Raw genomic sequence first — 20,895 nt, forward strand, 5'->3', positions numbered from 1 at the left:
GGTGAACTGAAATTCCTAGGCCTACAACAACAACAATGAATGAAGGAGAAGCGATGATGACGGATGTTTCGTAGCTGCAGGACCCTACTCCACTTCACAGCGGTTAATATGAGAGGATGAATTATGATGAACGCGAAGGGACGACAGGTCGGAGTCCTGTTCAGAGCTCTTCGAGGAGTCCAGTGGCTTGCATCCAAGCAAAAAGGGAGTGAAGAGCCTGGCACTGATGCGCAGGAGAGCTCCAGAGAGGCCAAGTACTTTAGACAGGCTGAATGGTCTACGGTCAAGGAGCTCAAGTTGGCGTCGAAAAACCCGGCGTTCACTTGTGTACCGGTCGCAGTCCTCGATGATTGGAGGACCGTAGCTTGGGTGTCGTAGGCCTAACAATCAACTATAACCCGCGTTTCTGTTAGCCTTATGGAGAGGAGAATGAAAAGCCTATCCTCCCGTTTTCTAGTTCGCACTCTAAGCTGGTTAAATTTGGAGGTTTTTCGTCTGTACTGAATACCGCAACAAAGGAAAGCTATTTTCATTTGATTGCCAAACGTATGCTGAAACAACATGACTGACTGCGGCAAGCTGGGTGTGACCAATAGATCTTTGCTATGCACACAGAATCAAATTACCATGTAACGATCGACGTAATTCAAGCGGTGTCGTATGTAATCATCGTATCGTGGTAATCCTTTATTTTCACGCAGTCTCACACAACATTCTTGCAGTTGAGCAAAGTTCTTTTATGAACATTGTCTTCTCGAAGGCTTTGAAACTGAGCTGTCTTGCGCGGTTTAGTTCGAATCAATGTATGTGCCATTAATTAAACGCATACAGCCTTTGGGGCCCTGTAAGCATAATGTGGCTTCTTCTATGCCGCTTGACGGTGTGTGGCTTTGTGTATGGGAGACACTGCTGTGGGTCGCTGTATGAAGGAACTGCTTCTAGAACACCTCGCCAACGTTAAAAAGATTTCCTGGAGCTCAAAAGTCGTCAGCCTAAAAGAGTGTCAATGCTGTGGACCACGTTTCGAACAAACACTGTGTTTGCGTGGAAACCGCTAAGTCACCGTAGGCTCTTTCGAGAATCTTCGCAAATATGGTCACAAGGGGAAACGTCATTTATCAATATCTTCCCGGTTTCGGGGGGGGGGGGGGGATATATTTATCTCGGGGATCGAAGCTCGAGGGGTGTCGAATCTGTGACAGTCGAGGAGAAGATGTTGAATATGAGCTTCAATAGCGCTGTTTCGGGGGATATAAGTTCTGAAGGCCAGAATAAATGGCTGCTCGAAACAAGACCATCTAGAATGGCAGTCTCTAATGGTCCAGGTGCCTTGTCAGGCTTATGCCCCATATCCGTGTACGTGAAATGAAATAAGTCAAATAAAAATAAAATAGCAAACAGCTCTGTTCCGGCTGAGCATTTCTACGTGTGTGTCTTTCTTCATTTTTCGTCCGCGCTCCTGGTTTTCAAGATTATTCCAATACCAATAGATAAATCGATCGATATAGATCAGGAAGGAAAGTAAAGGTAAAGCTTGGAACATTCAGCAGCCATTCAAGAGTAATACTAATACATTTCAATTCGTTGTTGTGCGAAACTGTTCTTGGCTGATTTGTAGTTATTAGGTCAACTTTGCAGTTGGTGACTTATAACAAAATTTTGTTAATTGAATCACTAATCTGTTGCTTGAAGCACTGTTCAGCGGAACATAAATATTAAACGAACATACAGAACAAGTGGGATATACTTTATTGGTCGTCTGCTATGTTCATGGATGTCGGATCATAGACAAGGTCTCACACACCGCACGGATTACTCAAACATCTATTTAGTTGTTTCTTTCCCCTTTCCTTTCCCTTTCCCCTTCCCTTTTCCCTTTCCTTTCGATTTTTCTTCTGCTATCGACCTTCCTTTGGCTCCTGGCGTATCGTCGCTATCATCTGCAGGGGAGCGACGGCTCCGAAGAAATAATTCTGCTTCGCCGATAGCCTTCTCTTTCTCTTCGTCTGTAAGACACGAAGGGAAACACATATGAGTGCGGACAACGAAGAAAAAGGTAACGGGACGCGGGATAGGTAATGGGGCAGATAGTAACAGAGAACAAGGTGCTCTCACATCATACAACAATTGCGTGGATTGCATTTTCGAGAATATACCTGGATACGTGTGCTCCGGTCATTGTCTTGTTTCTGATTGATGCAACGCCCACGTTTTGGTCATAAGTGTCCACATCTGGACTTGTTGGTAATGCATTATAAAAACGAAAAAAAAAATGCCCAATACAAACTTAAACCACACAGTGCTGTGTGTAGGTGTGTCTCTGTGGGGTTTTAAGCTCGCATTGAACTATTTTAACACTTTTGTAACGATTTTGCTGTTTATGCTACCATGCAATGCAATAGTTCGCAAACTATATTCTATTTCTTCTATATTCATTATTCTTATTATGACAAGCAACTACCAAGGCATACACTTTTGAGGAGTCTAACCACTTACCATTGAAGCAGTGGACCATCGTGACAAGGGCCAGAATACCAACAAGAACGACAGTGCATGCCTTCATTTTTCGTTGACGGAATCGAATGCGACGGAAAACAGAAATTGAGGTCTCGAGGGCGAAAAGAGGACCTTTATACATGATTTTGTTTCATCTTTTTCCCAGCTGCAACAACTAACTGTTGTATCAGCTTGTTCGCACGCGCCTTGCGTGACCCACTCGGAGCTTCGTGATCAAGGAGAGGTGTACTCGAGCGCATGTTTTTCAGCACGCCTTGTGATATCGTGCAAATGCAGTGCAAGGACGCTTAACTATTCTGCTTGGTTTTCATCCCCAGGTGGTAGGTAGTTATCTTGTTTATTCCACGCTTGCATAATGTGGGTAGAATCATACTGTGTTTTACTAGCACTCGTTAACAGAGATGAGGAATACAAAATCAACTCGTTATAAGTTATGTTGCTGTATAAGCAGTGTAACTAGGTTACTAAGAACTTGAACTTGAACCCAAGTAAACCCTTTGTAAAAATAATGAATTATGTTCAAGTTACTAGCTACGCATTATGTACACTTCGCTCTTGAGCTCTGTAATGGATAACACTGTATTTGCATCGTTCCCTGCGTCAGAAGGAAGCGGAGTTTGACGAGGAGACGGCCATGCACGCGCTATCACCAGGATTGTGATATCACTTTTCTGCACCTCCACTGAACAAAAAGAACTCACTCCAAGTTACAAAGTTACCTAAAAGAGGAACGAGCTCCTCAAGAAGTTACTGGAAACTCAAAAGTAACGGGTTAACTTGAAAGTCACCAAAGTAGTAACCAAATTAGTAGCAGTGTGTTGCATACGTGCTCACTCCCTCATATAAAGGCCCCTTGATGGACCAATAAATAATAATAATAATAATAATAATAATAATAGTAACTTAGTTACAGTAAAGAGTAACTTGTAACGATCCTAGCCAATACATAATTCAGATTGATATCGTTCTCTCTCCTGATTGGTCGAAAATGTGAGGCGTACGACGCTTTTGACATTTAGTAGCGCTTATCGTGTCAGCTCGCGCGGCTCAGTGGTTTGGCGTGTTGGCCACGTCACGTTGAGACTGGGAGGTGCCCGGGTTTGAATCCCGGTGCCGGCTGTGCTGCCAGGGGTTTTCCCTGGGTTTTCCCCAGATGCTTTCAGACATATGTCGGCGCAGTTCCCTTAGAAGTCGGCCCAGGATGCACATTCCTCAGGGCGTCGTGACGTTGCCCACCTCTCTGAGGCCGATGACGGTGAGCCCTTTCACCACCACTACCACCACTGCGCTTATCGTGCGGTGACAGAAAGGCGAAGTCAGAAGCAGTTAGAACGGCTATCATTCCGCACAGTGGTTAGCCCTGAGCATGTTACGTGGTTAAGCTCTTTTTATCGTGTAGATACTCATTAAAATTTTGTTAGAGATTCGGTGAAACGGTATTATACTTTCTACCTTCCGCTGAAGAGAGAGAAGCTTTGTATTGCCTAGAGAAGATAAAAGACACCTTTATAATTGTAATCGGCTTTATGTCGTGAGACAACTTGCCATGAACCACGTCACAGTGATCGGTCGGTGGACAAATTTTGCCCACTTGACAGTTCTCTGACGTGTCTCAAATCGCTGCAGCCGTCCATCTCAACAGCTGATTTGACCACAATGAGAGACCCAAAAAGAAAAACGATGTAAAACGTGTCACAGTAATCGATGATACCTAGTCCCACGCATCACAGATAAGATGTATCATCGATTGAAGGTCACTGAGGCATCGTGCCAAATAGCGCTGTATTTGAGGCTTGGTGACAGGCCAGAATGACGGCGATACAGCTGTCCTGTTTCAAGTCTTCCTTCAAGTCTTCAAGACCCCTTTCAAAAATCCGCGCCATCTGTTGCGTGCTACGCGCACCGCGCCGGAGCCGCCATGTTGCGGGAGGATCTGGCACTCACGCACCTCCTGTGCTGTACGTATAGTAGCTACTGCGCTGCTGTGACGCGGTCAAACCGCCGGTTTCAGTTCAATATGCCGTGCAGCTGCTGTGTACCTCTCTGCCGACAAGTGGGACATCTCGACGAGGAAGGCAGAAAGGTAAATCGCCAATTCCAATGAATGTGATACAATGGCTATCCGAAAGTGCGTATGTCATTGCAACGTAGCTGCGGTGAACAAAATAGGCAGGCATAGAGAAAGTCTTAGGCGTATGGGACGCTAACCACAGGGACGCGGCCTTCAATGCTCTTGTCAATTTCATTGTGAAATGTGGACTAGAAACTCTGTACTAGACGGAGCGTGGACATTACGGCGGATGTGAACGGCGCGCTCTGTCCTGCGTTGTCGCGGTCGAGACGCTCACCCCGGTGAGCTTTTGCGGTGCGCTCGCACATTCTGTGGTGCAATCGTACCGTTTCCTTTCTTTTTTCTTTTCTGCTTTGGGGTGTACCGTCTTTCTTTTTTTGGGGGTAGCAGAATTCGCTTGCGCGAATTCAACCTCCCCTCGTTATTTTACCAACCACCACCACCACCAAAATAGGCAGCTTCGCACGCGGGCAGTTTCTGCAAGATGTTAACTAAAACGGGAAGCTTGTCCACACTTGATGTGACACGCTGTCATTAGTCGCGATTGCTTTTCGTGCGCGTAAGTTTCTGCGCGTTTTTGCTCGCTAAGTCACGGTCGTAATCAACTTGCGAACCAGCTCTTGCTCTTAGTTAACCGTTAATCGTTGGGCATGTTTAATTGGAGGTAGTCTTCTAAATGTCTATAATAATCCACGAGGCTGTACGTGAACCTTTGATAAAAAAAGCTAGACTTGTCTCTTTGGATACAATTTCTTATCAATTTAGGTGAAACGTGCTATATGAACCAACAAAATGTGCAACTTCCAACTAATGTTTATGCAACTATTTTTCAGGTCACGTATCACAAGTCCCCAAAAGTGAAGCCCTGTTGAAGCAATGGATAATCAAGATTAAACGAGACGAAGGGCCGCTATTCGAAGTAACGAGGCACACAAAAGTATGCTCCAAACATTTAAGAGAAGAGGACTTCGTTCCAAATGTGGCCAGTGGGAAACACATCCTCTTGGACCATGCTGTTCCATCGATCATTTCGTTTGCTTCGCCAAAACAAAAGCCACGCCGACCTCTGATCAGACGCAGCATTCTGGTGGAAAAGCAAGTGAGCTCCATTACTGCAGAAAGCCAAAAAGCACAGGAAAATACTGTTCCTCCGGACACAGTCACAGAAGAAGTCATGTCACCTCAAGACAAACTCGACACGGTATTGAAGGAGCTTGCTTGTGCTAAAAATGACCTGGCAAGGAAGGAAATGGTCATCACTGAGTTGACAGAGGAGCTTCAGGAGTTGAAGTGGTCAACTACAGCTAAAGACATCAGAAAATTATAGGCTTAGCCACGAGTTGGAAATATGCAAGGACAAGTGCAGAAAACTTCAGGAAGAAAGAATGCCTTTCTGCATTGAGAAGTTCCGGGGCAGTAACGAGGATTTCGAGTTCAATACGGGCCTTCCAAACTATGCTACTTTTTGTGCACTTCTTGAATATCTTGGTCCTGGCGAAAATGCGGAGAACATTGTTCAGTGGAACTGTGAAGAGTCGCAAGAAACTGGTGCTAGTGAGACAAGGGGACGTCCTCAGAAACTAAGCACTGAGAACCAGCTTTTCCTCGTGCTAGTGAAGCTCAGGCTGGGTCTCTTCCACCAACACGTAGCACACCTGTTTTGTGTCTCGAAGACCTTCATTACATGGATAAACTTTATGTACGTGCAACTTGGACAACATCCCCTTTGGCAGTCACGTGAAACTGTTGACTGCACAATGCCAGACGCATTTAAAGACCGCTACCCAACAACACGTGTGATAATTGATGCTACTGAAGTCATATGCGAGGCGCCTAGCTCGTTCGTGATGCAATCAAGAACGTACTCGAACTATAAGTCGACTAACACGTTCAAAGGACTGATAGGAATAGCCCCGAGCGGAGTTGTGACTTTTGTGTCAGAACTTTTCACTGGCAGCATGTATGACTGGGAGTACACTGTGAGAAGTGGGTTTCTGCAGATGGATTTCGCTGAAAACGACTCAATGATGACCGACAAAGGCTTCAAAATAGCAGACCTCCTGGAACCAAGGAACGTCCACTTGAACATTCCACCTTTCCTTCGACAGGGCCAGTTTTCTGAAGTTGAAGTGCTCGAAACTCAGGACATTAAGGATACATGTGGAACGAAGAATTCAGCGTGTAAAGTCATTCCATATTTTTGACCGTGCTATTCAGCTCTCCTTAGGTCCCGTGATCAACCAGATATGGACTGTTTGCGTAATTTTAAGTAACTTTCAAGCTCCTATTATTCGAAATGCACAGTAATGTGATGTAGGCTGGTGACATGTCAAGTGTTTCATGCGAGTGCAAAAAGTTTTTTAATCAGTGCTCAAGCATACAACAGACAAAAAAGGAAGAAACAATAAAACTTATTATTTATTATTCTGTGTTTGATTGGGGGAAATCTAGGCAGCAGTGTTTCAAAATAGAATTGGGTGAGCTTGCGCTCCACACGTTCCCGATCACACTTTGAAAAAGGTATTCTCTCGATAAGTATAAAATCCCTCGAGTAAACAACAAAGTCGGTCCATTGTAACCCTGATAACGCCATTTGTCCAAGCACCTGATAGTAGTACTCGTGTTCCCCGTTGAGCACTGGCTTCCTGGTTCTGCTTGAAAGCGGCATATTTTCACCATCCTCGCACTCAGCTGCCGTATCCTCTACCGCCCTTACCGAGAAAAAGCTTTCCTCTGAGAGTTCGCCCAGGCTGGCATTTCGGAGAGAATAGGGGCATTTCATTTCCAGGACTCCGTGAGGAGGGTCTTCCTTTGGGTAAGAAATAATGCCATCTGGAGATGCTCCTAGCCAGGGACACGAGGGCAAAACCAGCAGGCCGCACGGACTAACTGTAACTCCATGTCCGAGGGTGTGCAGGACTGCTTTATATCTGTCACGGGCGATGTTTTCATTGTCAATGCCATACCTGCAGCATAAGTCATTGTGAGTAGGGTTGCTCAATGCAAATAGCCTCCAGGAACCATAGTTAAATCCATATATACATACTTTACAGCTTTCACTCTTGATAGGTTCCTGCTTTTTACCAGGTTGTCGATACCCGTCTTTGTCTAAGTGGCACGCTTTATGACAGCACCAAAGTTGGAGGCTGTCAAGCGTGCAGTCCTCTCCTTCAGCCAGGTCGAACTGTTCCTCTGCTGTCGTGTGTTCCTCTCAATTTCACGAGCAGCAGAGCTGGTGACACACAGCCACTGTGAATGAAAACGGGTTGTATTAATTTAATTTATATTTACGGACGCCATGCTGTTATCAAGGGCAGACTGTGTCATCATAAGCCATGCAGTTCACAATTATGCATCCTATACGTCAATTTGGGGCAAACAGTGTTTCATGTGAGTGCGCAAGTGTTGGGATTTCCTGAAAATAGTGGTAATGTAGTACCTTCAAAACTCCCACTTGGTTTTCTGGAAATGCACCAGATATGGTGCTGGGTGACAAGCCAGAGAAGAAGGAAAACTCTTGCAGTGGAAAGCTGGTTTGGGAAGGCTTCAAACAATTCTCCGAGACGGAAGCAAATCCGAAGGGTAGCAGGGCCTGATGGTACGAAAGTAGGGAGCTTGCACAAGCCGTGCCAAGTCGTGTGCTTTTAGGTTCCTCTGGTCCAAGATGTAGTAGCGTATGAAGGAATTGGTTACTGCTGTTGATTTCTTGAAGGGTGTTGCCCAGCCTCTTAGCCGCTAGCTCCTGTTCTAATCAATTTTCTCAAACAACAGCTCCTGTTCAAGGCACGTCCTCGGCTTTTTCCGTGCATGGTAAATTCGCACTGGTATGGGTTCATCCAGTCCTCCTTCTCGGACACTGCGCCAGACTACAGACTGCATCGATGTCCCCGGAATCCTGCTGCCACGAGGTGTCCTCCATTGCTGTGGAAGGTCGGTGCATGACAGTTCTGGAGGGGCCTCTTTGAATCCGCACTGTTCAAGTAGGAGGACAGTCCTTAGCACAACTGCTTGGTGGTCGCAAACTTGTCGTCCAGCAGGGCAGTCGCAGACACCATCCTGCACGGCTGCACTTTCGTGTAAGCACAGCAACGTAGAGTAGGGATTTTCTGTTGATGAAGCATACACCTGGCCTGCAAATAAATGAGTGTATAAACAAATTTGTTCACCCTTAACTGCATTGCCACAAACAGCAAAGGATATAATGTTCACCTCGAATTAACATTACGTTGTGTGGGTCTTTCTTTTTTTGTTGTTGTTTTGGAAACTCCCTCCCTTGGAAAGTCCCTCCCAAAGCAAGCGACTAAAGGAAAACTGGCGCTTTTCTGGTACTTGGGTTAAATACATGTGCAACTTTTGACGCCGCGCCTGTTCGTAACTCAAGTACTGCAAAAAAAAAAAAAAAACGCTTAATAGAGCGTACTTCAAGGGGGAGGGGAAGATAGGATCGCTGAGCACGGAACTGTTATTTAAGCCTCTCGTACGCTCATATGACAAGAATGAAAAGATCAGCGTTGAGGTGCGCGTAGAAAAGGCTACTTCAACACTGTGTCAGAAAACGTTTGCTTGTGCTGTGCAAAGCCGCATGAATAAGAACTTAACTGGAGTCTATGCTTACCTTGAATAGTTAGCTTGAATTGATGAAGTGACTTCGTACTGCTCTACGCAGAAGCTATAACTCCTTCGCACATTTCGTTCTGATGGGCTGAAGGACGTAATGCTTCCCTCCGAGAGCTTCGGCAGCTTTGAAAGGTCATTCACCCAGCCGGTGATGGGAAATGGTTGTGACATCACGTACCATGAGATAAAAAGAATCAGCAGGAGATGTCAGCGTCTAAACAGAGGTTAACAACAACGCCGTACGCAGGGATAGACGTGCAATGCCATACAGACCATACGGACGGTCTCCCGCAACGTGGCGGCCGGAGCACTGCGCCGCCGCTAGAGGGCTGAATTTCGAAACCGGTCTATATTGCAACGTTTGACTAAGGAACAGTCTATATTACTGTGTAGTTTATAGGCTTTTATACTGTAGTGTCTTGCCAGGATTTTCTGTATCGCGCCCAACGTTGAACAGAACAACGACAGAGGCTCCTTTCCGTCTGTACACTTCAGTGCTTTATTTTCGACTCCTTCATACCTCTACATTTTCTCTCATCCTATCTGTTTACAGACATCGTGTGGGATCGACGCGCCTACGTGGCGGTGTGTATCACGTTACTTCGATGCCATCCGTGTATGTGATATTATATATTCGGTTATACGAACACTACCCCCCCCCCCTTCATTCACATGAAGAAGTAGTCTGCAAATCTTGTAGGCGGCTTTCAAGATTTGCACGTTCGGAACTACGGCAGTTTGTCACTGCTGCTGTGGTATGGTTGCTGGTTGTGCGTTGGTCCGGGCTCGCATCAAAAGGGCTGGTGCTATCTTCTGTGTTGGCAGGAGGAACAGCTGCATGGGCAGGGTGCTCCGCTGTTTGCCACTCGTCCGAATCCTGGAAGGGGATTTCAGGAACGCGTTTAAAGAATGAGGCATTCCTGACAATTTTCTTGTTGTCGCGTTCGGCGGTGATCGCTGTTCCCTGGACCCTGATGACTCGGTAGGGTCGAGGGTCATATGCAGACTCACACGACAGTGGCGACTGCCGTTTCAGTAGCACAGTGTCTCCTTGTCGAAGTTCATGGTGCGCTGCATGACGCTGCTTGTCTGCATATGCTTTCATTTGCTCCTTCTTCTCCCGGTCTCTCTTTTCCAGGTTCTCATGGGGTTTCTTTTCTGGCATCTCAGGAATTCTTGTTCGAATTTTTCTCCCGAACAGAAGTTCTGCTGGAGTAACGCCAGTCGTGGAGTGTGGCGTTGCTTTGTAGTTCCGGAGATAGTTGCTGATTTCTTCTTTCCAGTTGCTTCCGGAGGCGCCAGCCGCCTTCACGGTCTTCTGGATACTTCTTATAAATCTCTCTGCTTCACCGTTTGCTTGCGGCCACAGTGGGGTGGTACGGTGATGACGTATGCCATTTTGGCTCAGATAGCTTGCGAATTCTTTCGAGAAGAACGGTGGACCGTTATCTGTTTTCAGTACATGTGGTAAGCCGTGTACTGCGAATATATCGTTGAGTTTTGCCGTTACCGCTGTGGTAGTCAGTGAAGACAACGTCGCAACGATGGGGAATCGTGAGTACTCGTCCACGACCACCAGCAGGTAGCTGTATCCTGGCAAGGGTCCCGCAAAGTCTGCTGCAAATAGTGACTGCCATGGCCCATCGGGCAGCGGAGTCATCATCAGGGGCGAAACTCTCTTCTCCTCGACAGTTGTTTGACAGGCTGCGCAGCTCTTGATCACGGCCTCCGTCTTTTGGTCTATGTCTGGAAACCACACTTTCTCTCGTATCAGCTGTTTAGTCTTCACCAGGCCCTGGTGGGCAAGGTGGATGACCTGCATTTGGACTTTCTCGGGGATCACCAGACGAGTTCCTCTCAGGACTATGTTGCTGTCAGTGACAGTTAGCTCGTCCTTGATTTGGGCAAAAGGTTTTAGCTTTTCATCTTTCCACAGGCGTTCACGAGACTTTCGATCAGCTGCCCGTAGAGCGCTGATTAAACTGTTCATCTGCGCATCGTTCTTGTATGCATCTTTGATGTCGTGCACGGTTAGTGCGTTTGGCGTGGCTGCCTTCATTACAAAGGAGATGTATTCTTCAACTGCGTCGGTTTCTCGGTAAAGCTTGATTTCTTGCGGTGAGGGAGGCGGATGCCTGGACAAATAATCCGCAGGATGGTCCTTTCCCGGGATGTGCTGGATCTCGAACAGGTAGTGTTGCAATAGGCTTAAAAGTTATAGTCTTGCTGACAGTTTTGCACTGGGGTTTCTCAGGATGGACACCAACGGTAGATGGTCCGTCTTTACTGTGCAATGTCCCCCAGCGAGGTATACTCGGAAGTGTTCGATAGCCGACACAATTGCAAGCATCTCTTTGTCAATCTGAGGATATCGCTTCTCAGTCGGGTTTAGTGCTCTGCTGTAGTACCCCGAGATACTGGGTATCTTGTCCCTTTTTCTTTCTTGGACCAAAACGCCGGCTAATCCATCAGGTCCAGCATCGGTGAGGAGATATGTGTCTTTGCTGTCGTCAAAGTACGCCAGAGTGTGTGCTTGGGACATGGCCTCCTTCACTTTGTCAAGTGCCTCTTGGTGTTTTGTTGTCCAGGAGAATTCGGAGTCCCTGTGTGTCAGGCTTCTCAGGGGCTCTACGAGTTCGGCCAGGCGAGGGATGAATCTGCCGCAGTAGTTAACCATTCCGAGAAGGCTGCTGACTTCGGTCGGGTTTCTCGGCAGCGTCATTTCAGCTACTGCTGCTACTTTGTCTGGGTCTACACTCACTCCCTCGGCCGAAAACACGTGTCCGAAGAACTTGAGGACCTGAGCACCGATGACACATTTTTTCTTGTTGAGTGTGAGTCCTGCATCTTCAAGACGTTTCAGCACTAAGCGCAGACGGCGGTCGTGCTCTTGGATTGTGCGCCCTGACACTAGGATGTCGTCGCTTCCGTTGATGATGCCATCTTCATCTGGCAGGACTTGTCTGATTGCGTCCTGGAATATTTCTGCTGCGGCATTCACGCCAAAGAGTAATCGTTTATATCTTCTGAGAACGCAGTGTGTGGCGAAGGTGGTTATGACTCTTGACTCTTCGTTCGTTCAAGCTGGTGGTAGCCCTCATTGAGGTCAAGCTTTGAGAAGTATGCAGCTTCGTTGAGTATGTTTACTATGTCTTCTGCGGTAGGCATGACATGACGAACGCGCGTGATTGCTGTGTTGGGTTCTCGCATGTCGATGCACATTCTCACCGGTCCGTCGTTCCGAGGCTTGGGAACTAGGACGACAGGGGAAACCCATGGTGTCGGTCCTGTCACTGACTCGATGATGTCGAGTTCCTCCAGCCGTGACAGCTCAGCTTCTAGCGCTTTTCTTAACCGAAAGGGAATCCGCCGGTGCTGACGGGCGACGGGCTGCACGTCTTTCGAAATCTCTAGTTTCACTTGGGAGTCCTTGAGCTTACCGAGTCCATCAAACAGCTTTGGAAATTCCTTTACGGCGTCGACGGAAGACTTCTCGGCAATGTTCTGCACAACGCTGACGAGTTGTAGTTCTGTGGCTGCCTGGTAGCTCAAAAGGGATGTCTGTGACCCTTTTACAACGTACACTGGTGCTCTCGTTTTCATTTCTCGGGCACTGAACTCAGCAACGAATGTTCCCAGCACAGGTATCTCTTGGGTAACACCGTACGGTACGAGACGCGTTGCTGTAGCGTCTAACGGTGTTCGGAGCTGTTTACGCCAGGTTTGCTCTCCTACAACGTTGACCCCAGCTCCAGTGTCCAGGTAAAAGTCTATTGACGTATCGTTAACCTTGACGGTGACAATTGGAAGCTTCCTCGTGTTGGTTCGCACGTGAAACAGTGACTCATCTGAGCCCGGGGCTTGCTGAGGGTCTGCTGTGGAGGTCGATGCAGCCAGGGATCGCACTGTTTCCTTTGTCTCTCTAGGGCCTCTGCACCATTTAGCGAAGTGGTTTTTCTTCTGACACTTATGACAGGTCTGTCCTCAGGCTGGGCAGTTTGTCTTGCCACCTTTGTGGGGCCAGGCCCTTCCACATGCTGAGCACTTCTCTGATTGGGTGTCTTCAGTGTGGTTTTGTTTCGGACGATTTCGTTGGTGATTTTTCTTCGGAGGCGGACCCTCATGCGGCTGCTTGTTTGGTGTGATCTTCTGCACAGGTTGGGCTGACGTTGGGCTCTCTATGCTGCTAGCTTGCACTTCGGAGATCTCTATGCTGCGTCCCGTGCTAAGAAGTTTCTCCAGCGTGATGTCCGTCTCGCGAAGTGCAGCCCTGCGCAGTTTCTGCGACGATGTGCCTTCTATGATCTGCGAGACCATCTCGTCCTCAATGGCGGTGAACTCACACGTTGCACCCAATCTTCTGAGTCGGACTTGAAACTGGTCCAACGTCTCTCCAGGCTCTTGTCTGGCCTGTCGAAACACATGTCGCTCGAAGACTGTATTCTTCTTAGGAGCGAAGTGCTCTGTCAGGCATTTGGCGGCAGTCTTGTAATCCGTTCCCGTGTTAGAGAGCGATAGGAATATGTCGTACACTGCTTCGCCGGCATAGTGGAGCAGCATTGCACGCTTGCGCTCTGCATCTTTGACATCGGCCGCCAAAATGAAGTTCTCCAATCGAGCTAACCACTTGGTCCAACGCTGAGCGAGCGAGGACACATCTGAGTGCGGGTCGAACGGTGGAAGGGCTGGTAGGGAGCTCGTCATATCGCTTACTTGACGCGGCTCCGCGGCGTCTGTCGAACCTGCTTCTTGCCTTTGTTGTCCCGTTGCTTCGGACATGGGCTTCTCCGACGGTGGATTAACATCCCATCCTCGTCGCCAGTTTTTTGTAGTGTCTTGCCAGGATTTTTCTGTATCGTGCCCAACGTTGAACAGAACAACGACAGAGGCTCCTTTCCGTCCGTACACTTCAATGCTTTATTTTCCAATCCCCCATACCTCTACATTTTCTCTCATCGTATCTGTTTACAGACACCGTGTTGGATCGACGCGCCTACGTGGCGGTGTGTATCACGTTACTTCGATGCCATCCGTGTATGTGATATTATATGTTCCGTTATACGAACACTACAGCAATGAACGAGACAGATGATGATCAAGGCCTGCAAGTGCTATCTCTTCACCAAAATGAGACCTTCCGGGACGTCGCACTCTCCCCCACTCTAACGGAAGAGCAGAAGGAACAGGTACAGGAGGTGCTGAACGACCACAGAGACATATTCTTAGACACACCTGGGATCACTGATCTGGTGCAGTGCGACCTCGAACTAACGACCGAAAAGCCCATCAACACAAAACAATACCCTTTGCCATTCGCCGTACGCGAAACTATCGAAGATGAAGTACAGGCAATGTTACGTATGGGCATAGTGAAGAAGTGTAACTCCGCTTACAACTCCCCACTACTAGTGGTTAAAAAATTGGACTTCTCCAAGGGATACTGGCAGATCCCGCGAGCAGAGGATTCAAAAAAGAAGACCGCGTTCTCCAGCAAGTCGGGATTGTACCAGTTTAAGTATATGCCCTTCGGCATTAAAACTGCGCATGCCATATTCACACGGCTCATGCGAAAGCTTCTTGGAGATGTCCCCGACGTTGTTCATTATTATGACGACGGACTCATCGCCAGTGACTCATGGGAGGACCGCCTCACCACCCTAAGAAAAGTATTTGGGAAGATCAGGACTGCAGGTCTCACCGTGCGACCAACAAAGTGCGAAATCGGCGCCGAAGAGATCTCCTTCCTGGTCCACCGGCTTGGCAAGGGCACCCTTTCACCCCTTCCAAAGACACTCGAGAAGATTCTGGACGCGAACAAACCGGAAACATTGCGTGAGGTGCGATCCTTCCTGGGGCTAGCTGGCTATTATCGGGAGTTCATTCCCAACTACGGCGGGATAGCAGCACCCCTCACCGACCTCACAAAGAAGGGGAAAGGAAACCGCGTGGCGTGGGTTCCCGAACAAGAGGAAGGGTTCAAGGATCTAAAGAAGCGGCTATCAAGCGCTCCCATCTTGAAGCTACCAGACTTCGGACGTCTCTTTGTCTTGCGGACAGACGCATCTGATCGTAGCCTCGGGGCCATACTCCTCCAAGAGGAATTGGGGATCCTCCACCCGGTGTCATACGCGAGCCGTAAGCTGCTGCCCCGCGAGGCCGCCTATTCTACTATAGAACGGGAGGGGATGGCCTCGGTGTGGGGGATACATAGGTACAAGACGTACTTGTACGGTCGGCTTTTCACAGTGCAAACGGACCATCAGCCGTTACAGTACTTAAGTAAACAAAGACACCTCAACGGCCGCCTCCTCAGATGGAGTTTGCAGTTGCAAGAATATAGTTTTCCTGTCGAGTACATAAGGGGTACCGATAATGTAGGTGCAGACTACCTAAGCCGCATATAATCAGCTAATATGTATACCAGACCATATGACATGTGTTATAGTATTGTTACCGCCATTTTCGTGTGCAAACGTTGTCAAGTGCAAATATTTTGAGCGGGGTTGACATCGACTTATGCATCTTTATGGTACTTTAAATTCGTAGTATTGTACGGCTTTACCACATTGTGATGGTTATTTGTGGATTTGTCATGTTGCATTTAAAAGAGAGACTATAGGGTTGTCCTATGTATTTTAGGTTGTGGGCGGCTGGTCTATTTAACAGTTTTGTCTCAGGCACTATGCGCTTGTATAGTTCTGACACGGTAATCACTGTTATAAGTTTTAGTGTTATTGAGCTTTGCGAATTAATTTCAATATTAATTGTTCCTAAGGTGAGGGTAGTGTCATAAAGCTCATGTGTTCTTCACAGTAAAAAGAGGGGTCCACGGATACGTACAGTTCAAGCATTTTAATTTTCTTTTGTTAACAGTGCCCGTTTATGGGTCTGGCCTCTGCCGAGAGTCGGACAGGGAGCAAACGGGAACTCAGCTGTAACCGCAGAGTGTCGTTTATGGCACTCGCGTTAAATGGTTTTTGGGGATGCTCCCTTTCTTAACGAGCGGCCCGTATGTATATTTTTTTTTTATGGCAATGCTTCTCAGAATGCAAAAACGCGGGAAAAGGAAAAGTACGGGAAAACTTCGGAGACAAAGGGGGAGTTGAAAAGCAGCAGTGCAAGCGAACGGTTGTGTGTCGAGACCGGGTCGACGAAGTATGGGACTTGGGGACAGTCACCAAGGATCGAGTGCAACAAATGTTGTGTGTGTGGTCACCGCTGATCCCCGGCACCGAGCATCACCTCATCAGCTGGCTCCGCCCGAGACGCATTACTTCAGAGTCTGGACTCCACCGCCGACACAGCTAAGCTATCTAATTTCAATCCTGTTCTGACGGATCTAATGTATACCCTCGACCCATAATTTCATATGTTTAAAGGTCAGCTATGCCGATATCCCAAATAGTCGAAACGGTTGTGATATTCTGAAAGCCCACATCCAGCTCTCCCCAAAATACACCTTCATTCTCTCAGTTCGGTACAGTACCATGTCAAAAAAATAGGTAATTCATTCCGAAACACACATGGGCGCAGCCATTTTTATGACGTAAATGCGCCCGAACGGGCATTGTGACGTGTACGCGCCTTCGTACTTGTCAGTGGATTTCAGCTACGGCTTCTCACGGCTTCACGTATCTATGCTTGAAGATGGCGGACAGCCGGGTTCCACCGTTCCGCGATAAGTAAACAGTGCAGCAGCTGCGAACTCATTCGCGAAGCAACCTCTGTGCGATGTTGTGACTGGAATTCGCCGTTTGTGTTTTGTGAGCACGTACAATTTGTATCAAGTCGCGTCTGCGTTAGCCCCTTTACAGCACTTGCCCATTGTAGAGGCTGACGTTTCGACAGCCGTGTCAGCAAGAAAATGCCGACAGCGTTTTATTACTGCAGGAAAATTGTGCTATGTATTTGAGAAACCGCATACTGCTATGGGACAAGTTTTACGTACGATTTATCAATGTGCAACAGCGTCGACGACGGTATGTAACGACGAAAGACGTAAAATGAAATACAAATCACATTTTAAACTTTTTGTGAGATTCTGTGCATTTTCCAGAAGCTTTCTTTGAATCACGCACTCCCATGTCACGCTGCGTTGTGTCGTACGCTACAAACTACTGCATTTTATGTCTAACATCTGGATATTGTTTGTAATGAACACCGTCGCACAAAAACATGCACACGAAAGCTCCAGTAGCCATGTGGTTGCACACTATGCAGACGCAAAAGAGGTACCAGAGCACATATTGCCACTTAGAAATGTGGTGCCTGAAGAGTTAGGGCATAGCATAGATCCTAGAAATCAGGTGTACCTTATCCTTCTGTAGAGTGCTCTTTCAATTCACAACTCAGCCCATGGGGTGTAAAAGTATTAAAGGCAATTATGTGACTTGTCGTCGTGGGTGACATCACTGGCCAGCCTCGGGATTAATTCCGTGCTCAGGAATTATTGTACAAATCACTTTGTATGTAGGACGTGATAAGCAATATGTAAGTTGCAACCTTGTCTGCAGCATTCTCAATGGCCTCTTACCTTTACAGTGAGAGACACGTTACCAAACCATTTAAAAAGGGCCGTGTAACTTGAGTTTTTAATTTATAAAAATATAAGTATACAATATGTAATATGAAATTTATATAAAATAAAAAATAACATTTATAAAAATAATTTATAAAAAATAAATAAAAAGGCTTCATGGAAGCAATCCGTTAGCATACCCATTGCACATGAAGCACAATTATATATGCTTGGACATCATCTAATTAATCTTCTGAACCATATGTGTGGCTGCATACGAAATTTTTTATGCGCATCCTCTACCTTCCTATTCCTACATGTGCACACGAATAACAGTGCATATATGTGAAGTGGCAAAAAGCAACGCTAGACTCTACCATCATTGTGCCCCTTTAACCTTTCCACATTTATGTCTGGTGAACAGGGAATATCTCACTAGAAAAGAAGACATTTGCGCATTGTTTGGCAAGCAAATAAATATATTTATTTACATTTTCCATAAATCAACAATGTTGTGACCTGGTGCAAATATTAATGTCAACAAGTAAAGTACTTACAAATTATTCCTATGTGCTCAAATGCAGATATGACAATTCTGTTTTTGTACCTCAGCACAGTACAGTTTCAAAATTAACAAACTGCACAGCATCAGCAATGTTAAAGTATCTGAAGAGGGGAATCACATAAAGCTCCAATAATAGACTGTGCAAACAAAGCTAAAAAAAAAACAAAGTACTTCAAGAAAAATCTGAATAATCGGTTGCCGTTGTGATATGTACTACTATGCACAGTTCATTAATGGAACATGTTACCTCATTGCATTGCCTCCATGTCAGCTCTAGAACAGGCAGCTTTTTAGGTCGCTCTTTTCGTGTTTTTCTATTGCCTTTTTTTCTTTTCTGTTTTTGCATTAGCAAGCATGGCCATAGTGAATCACAAGCAACCAAGGGCAGGATGAGACATCTACAATGCGACTGCTAGCTCTAAACTGATATATTTATTAGCAGACTCTGGAATATACACATACATATGCTGCTAAGAAAATGACAATTTAACCAATAGAATAACAGACAAGAAAAAGGGTTATATATCTTCCCCTCTCCTCATTCTATTTCACACGCAGCCCTAGTATCATTCTGAGTGTGTCCGTGCGTTCCCTTTGAGATAACGTATCTCTGACAGAAGCAAATCCAACAGCGGACTGCTTACGGATGCAACTATCTTGGATTTCTCTAACCACTTGTTATTTAACCGCTGCCTTGAGCTGTGTGTTCTGGAAATTTAGGCAGTATCCAGAGCCCCTGCTGTGTTGCCATGTTTCTCGAGGGCCTGTGTTTCACTATGGCTCTCAGATACAAACTACCCCATTTCAACACAGTAGAAAACACAGATTTGTAAATAGCATCTGTTGATTGCACTGTACATACCCCCCACATAAAGGATCATAGTGGATACTACATCTTGTGCGATAATGTCAGGAACACAAAAAATATAGATTTTAAACCACTCTTACGTCGTAGTAGTAGTATTTGTGTGAAGCTGCGCAATTCCTGTCCTGCAAATAATTTCAACCATATGTTTCATCTGCCAGCGTGATGATCCCCTGAAAAGCAATTCACACTTGGCGGGAACTACCGGTTCTGAAACCTATCCCTGACATGTGTAGCCATCAGGGAGGAAACCCAAGGGCTGCGGTGGAAAAGACAAACACACACGGGCTATGTTCTCTCTGTGTATCAGCTGCTCTGGCTAGGTTTCCATTCACGCTTAATGGCCGTAGCAGTATTGCATGAAGACCACTGCTAAGTTGTGTTGAGAAACACCACTTTATGTTTGCCATGTCTAAATGAAACGTACCTGACCTGATCCAAATTAACCGTTCTGAGTCTGGAACACACAAAGAGAAAAACGCAACACACGCCACAACATTAACAGATAGCAAATGAGCTGTAGCGGGCTCCACCTTGGGACAAAGTCAACAAGTAATTCACCAAAAGTCAATGAGCGCCTGAAATGTAACATCTCCAGTGGCGTAGCCCGACCTCAAAGGTAGGGGGGGCTCGATACGAAAACTCCCCCCCCCCGCTGATCCTGCGTCGACAACACACACATACTTGTGCACACTTCAAACTGAGGATTAAAAAAGGGAACGAAATAGTTGGTTTAGACGTTCACAGTACGATTACATGTATAGGCTGTCATGACCAATGAAGTGGTGTCACGAGATTGGAAGTATTTTGAAAAGCTCATACTTTGAAAACCATTCAAGAATGCTTCTTAGATAGACGCCATGAACTGCAAGAACTTTCGCGATAGTCACACTGGTCCCCCCCCCCCCCATATATTATGTTCTCGGATTTGCACGATTTGTGTGGGTCGGTCCGTGGCAGGTAGGGGGGGGCTCGAGCCCCCTCTAGCCCCGCCGTGGCTACACCACTGAACATCTCTGACTGGTAGCAGGATGGCCCACGTTCAATTCCTGGTGCTAGCACTGACTGGCTTTTTCATGAATTATTTGTTTGAAGTTTCGATGTGCTTGAGAACCATTCGTCAACCATTGTATCCTCATGAGGTTGATGAGGGTTTGTCATCCCAAAGAGACTCCCTTTCTGGCATGTGTCCTTATGGATGCTCATCACTGCAGAAAAAAAGAAAGAAAGTAAGGGAAAGCATTTAATGACAAGAAATGGATAGTCGCATTTACTGCATAATGATTGTCCACAACAGAAAGAATACTTTTGCACAGAAGGCTGTACTTCTTGATGTCTAACATCAAGTTACAAAATTCCAGAATATATGACATGTTGTAAGGTAGAGAATAAGTAGGGTTATTGAGTTGTCGAGTTGAGTTGAGGGGGCAGTTGTACCCCCTTTTTATTTTATTATATATGATTATATAATTATCTTTATGTCTGTACCACCCCTCGCTCTCTACATTACAACATGTTTTATATATTCCTGGATTTTGTAACTTCATGTTAGACATTAACAAGAGCAGCCTTGTGCACGAAACTCTCGTCTCATTAAAATTTAGATGCTCTCAACAGTCTTCTTTCTGTTGTGAATCTCTATCGCAGCATACCTGCACATTGCTCTTCTACGTACTGTGACTTTGCAGTAAGAGTATGGACTTTGGGTAAAAAGACTACACAGCACTGCTCAGGTATTTTTG

General features: G+C 46.4%; 2 protein-coding genes and 1 long non-coding RNA gene across 3 annotated transcripts; 1 reads left to right on the forward strand and 2 right to left on the reverse strand.

Moving 5' to 3' along the window:
* Positions 1-1,732: 1,732 nt before the first annotated feature.
* LOC135383391 (uncharacterized) lies at positions 1,733-2,701 on the reverse strand. The gene is made up of 2 exons (XR_010419847.1): positions 2,497-2,701; positions 1,733-2,006 (listed from the first exon to the last, which is right to left on the reverse strand). It is a non-coding gene; the product is annotated as an uncharacterized LOC135383391 (long non-coding RNA).
* A 3,272-nt stretch (positions 2,702-5,973) lies between these two features.
* LOC135384560 (uncharacterized) lies at positions 5,974-6,792 on the forward strand. Its single transcript, XM_064613756.1, has one exon. It carries the CDS (start codon positions 5,974-5,976, stop codon positions 6,790-6,792), a length of 819 nt encoding a protein of 272 aa, XP_064469826.1.
* Positions 6,793-8,335: 1,543 nt separating this feature from the next.
* Positions 8,336-14,112, reverse strand: LOC135384561 (uncharacterized protein K02A2.6-like). Its single transcript, XM_064613757.1, has 5 exons — positions 13,251-14,112; positions 12,274-13,136; positions 11,473-12,193; positions 9,878-11,412; positions 8,336-8,718 (listed from the first exon to the last, which is right to left on the reverse strand). Exons 1-5 carry the CDS (start codon positions 13,982-13,984, stop codon positions 8,336-8,338), a joined length of 4,236 nt encoding a protein of 1,411 aa, XP_064469827.1. The 5' UTR covers positions 13,985-14,112.
* Between the last annotated feature and the right edge of the window lie 6,783 nt (positions 14,113-20,895).

The sequence above is a fragment of the Ornithodoros turicata genome, chromosome 2, assembly GCF_037126465.1.
Source record: "Ornithodoros turicata isolate Travis chromosome 2, ASM3712646v1, whole genome shotgun sequence".
NCBI lineage: Eukaryota > Metazoa > Arthropoda > Arachnida > Ixodida > Argasidae > Ornithodoros > Ornithodoros turicata.

Excerpts from the sequence above, each read along its gene's own strand:
- LOC135384560 (XM_064613756.1), top strand. The coding sequence starts at position 5,974 with ATGCCTTTCTGCATTGAGAAGTTCCGGGGCAGTAACGAGGATTTCGAG.
- LOC135384561 (XM_064613757.1), bottom strand. The coding sequence starts at position 13,984 with ATGTCCGAAGCAACGGGACAACAAAGGCAAGAAGCAGGTTCGACAGAC. Across the intron at positions 13,137-13,250 it reads GAAGACACCCAATCAGAGAA|AGGCCCTAGAGAGACAAAGG; the intron begins GTGCTCAGCATG and ends TAAATGGTGCAG. Across the intron at positions 8,719-9,877 it reads TTTGCAGACTACTTCTTCAT|GCCAGGTGTATGCTTCATCA; the intron begins GTGAATGAAGGG and ends ATTTATTTGCAG.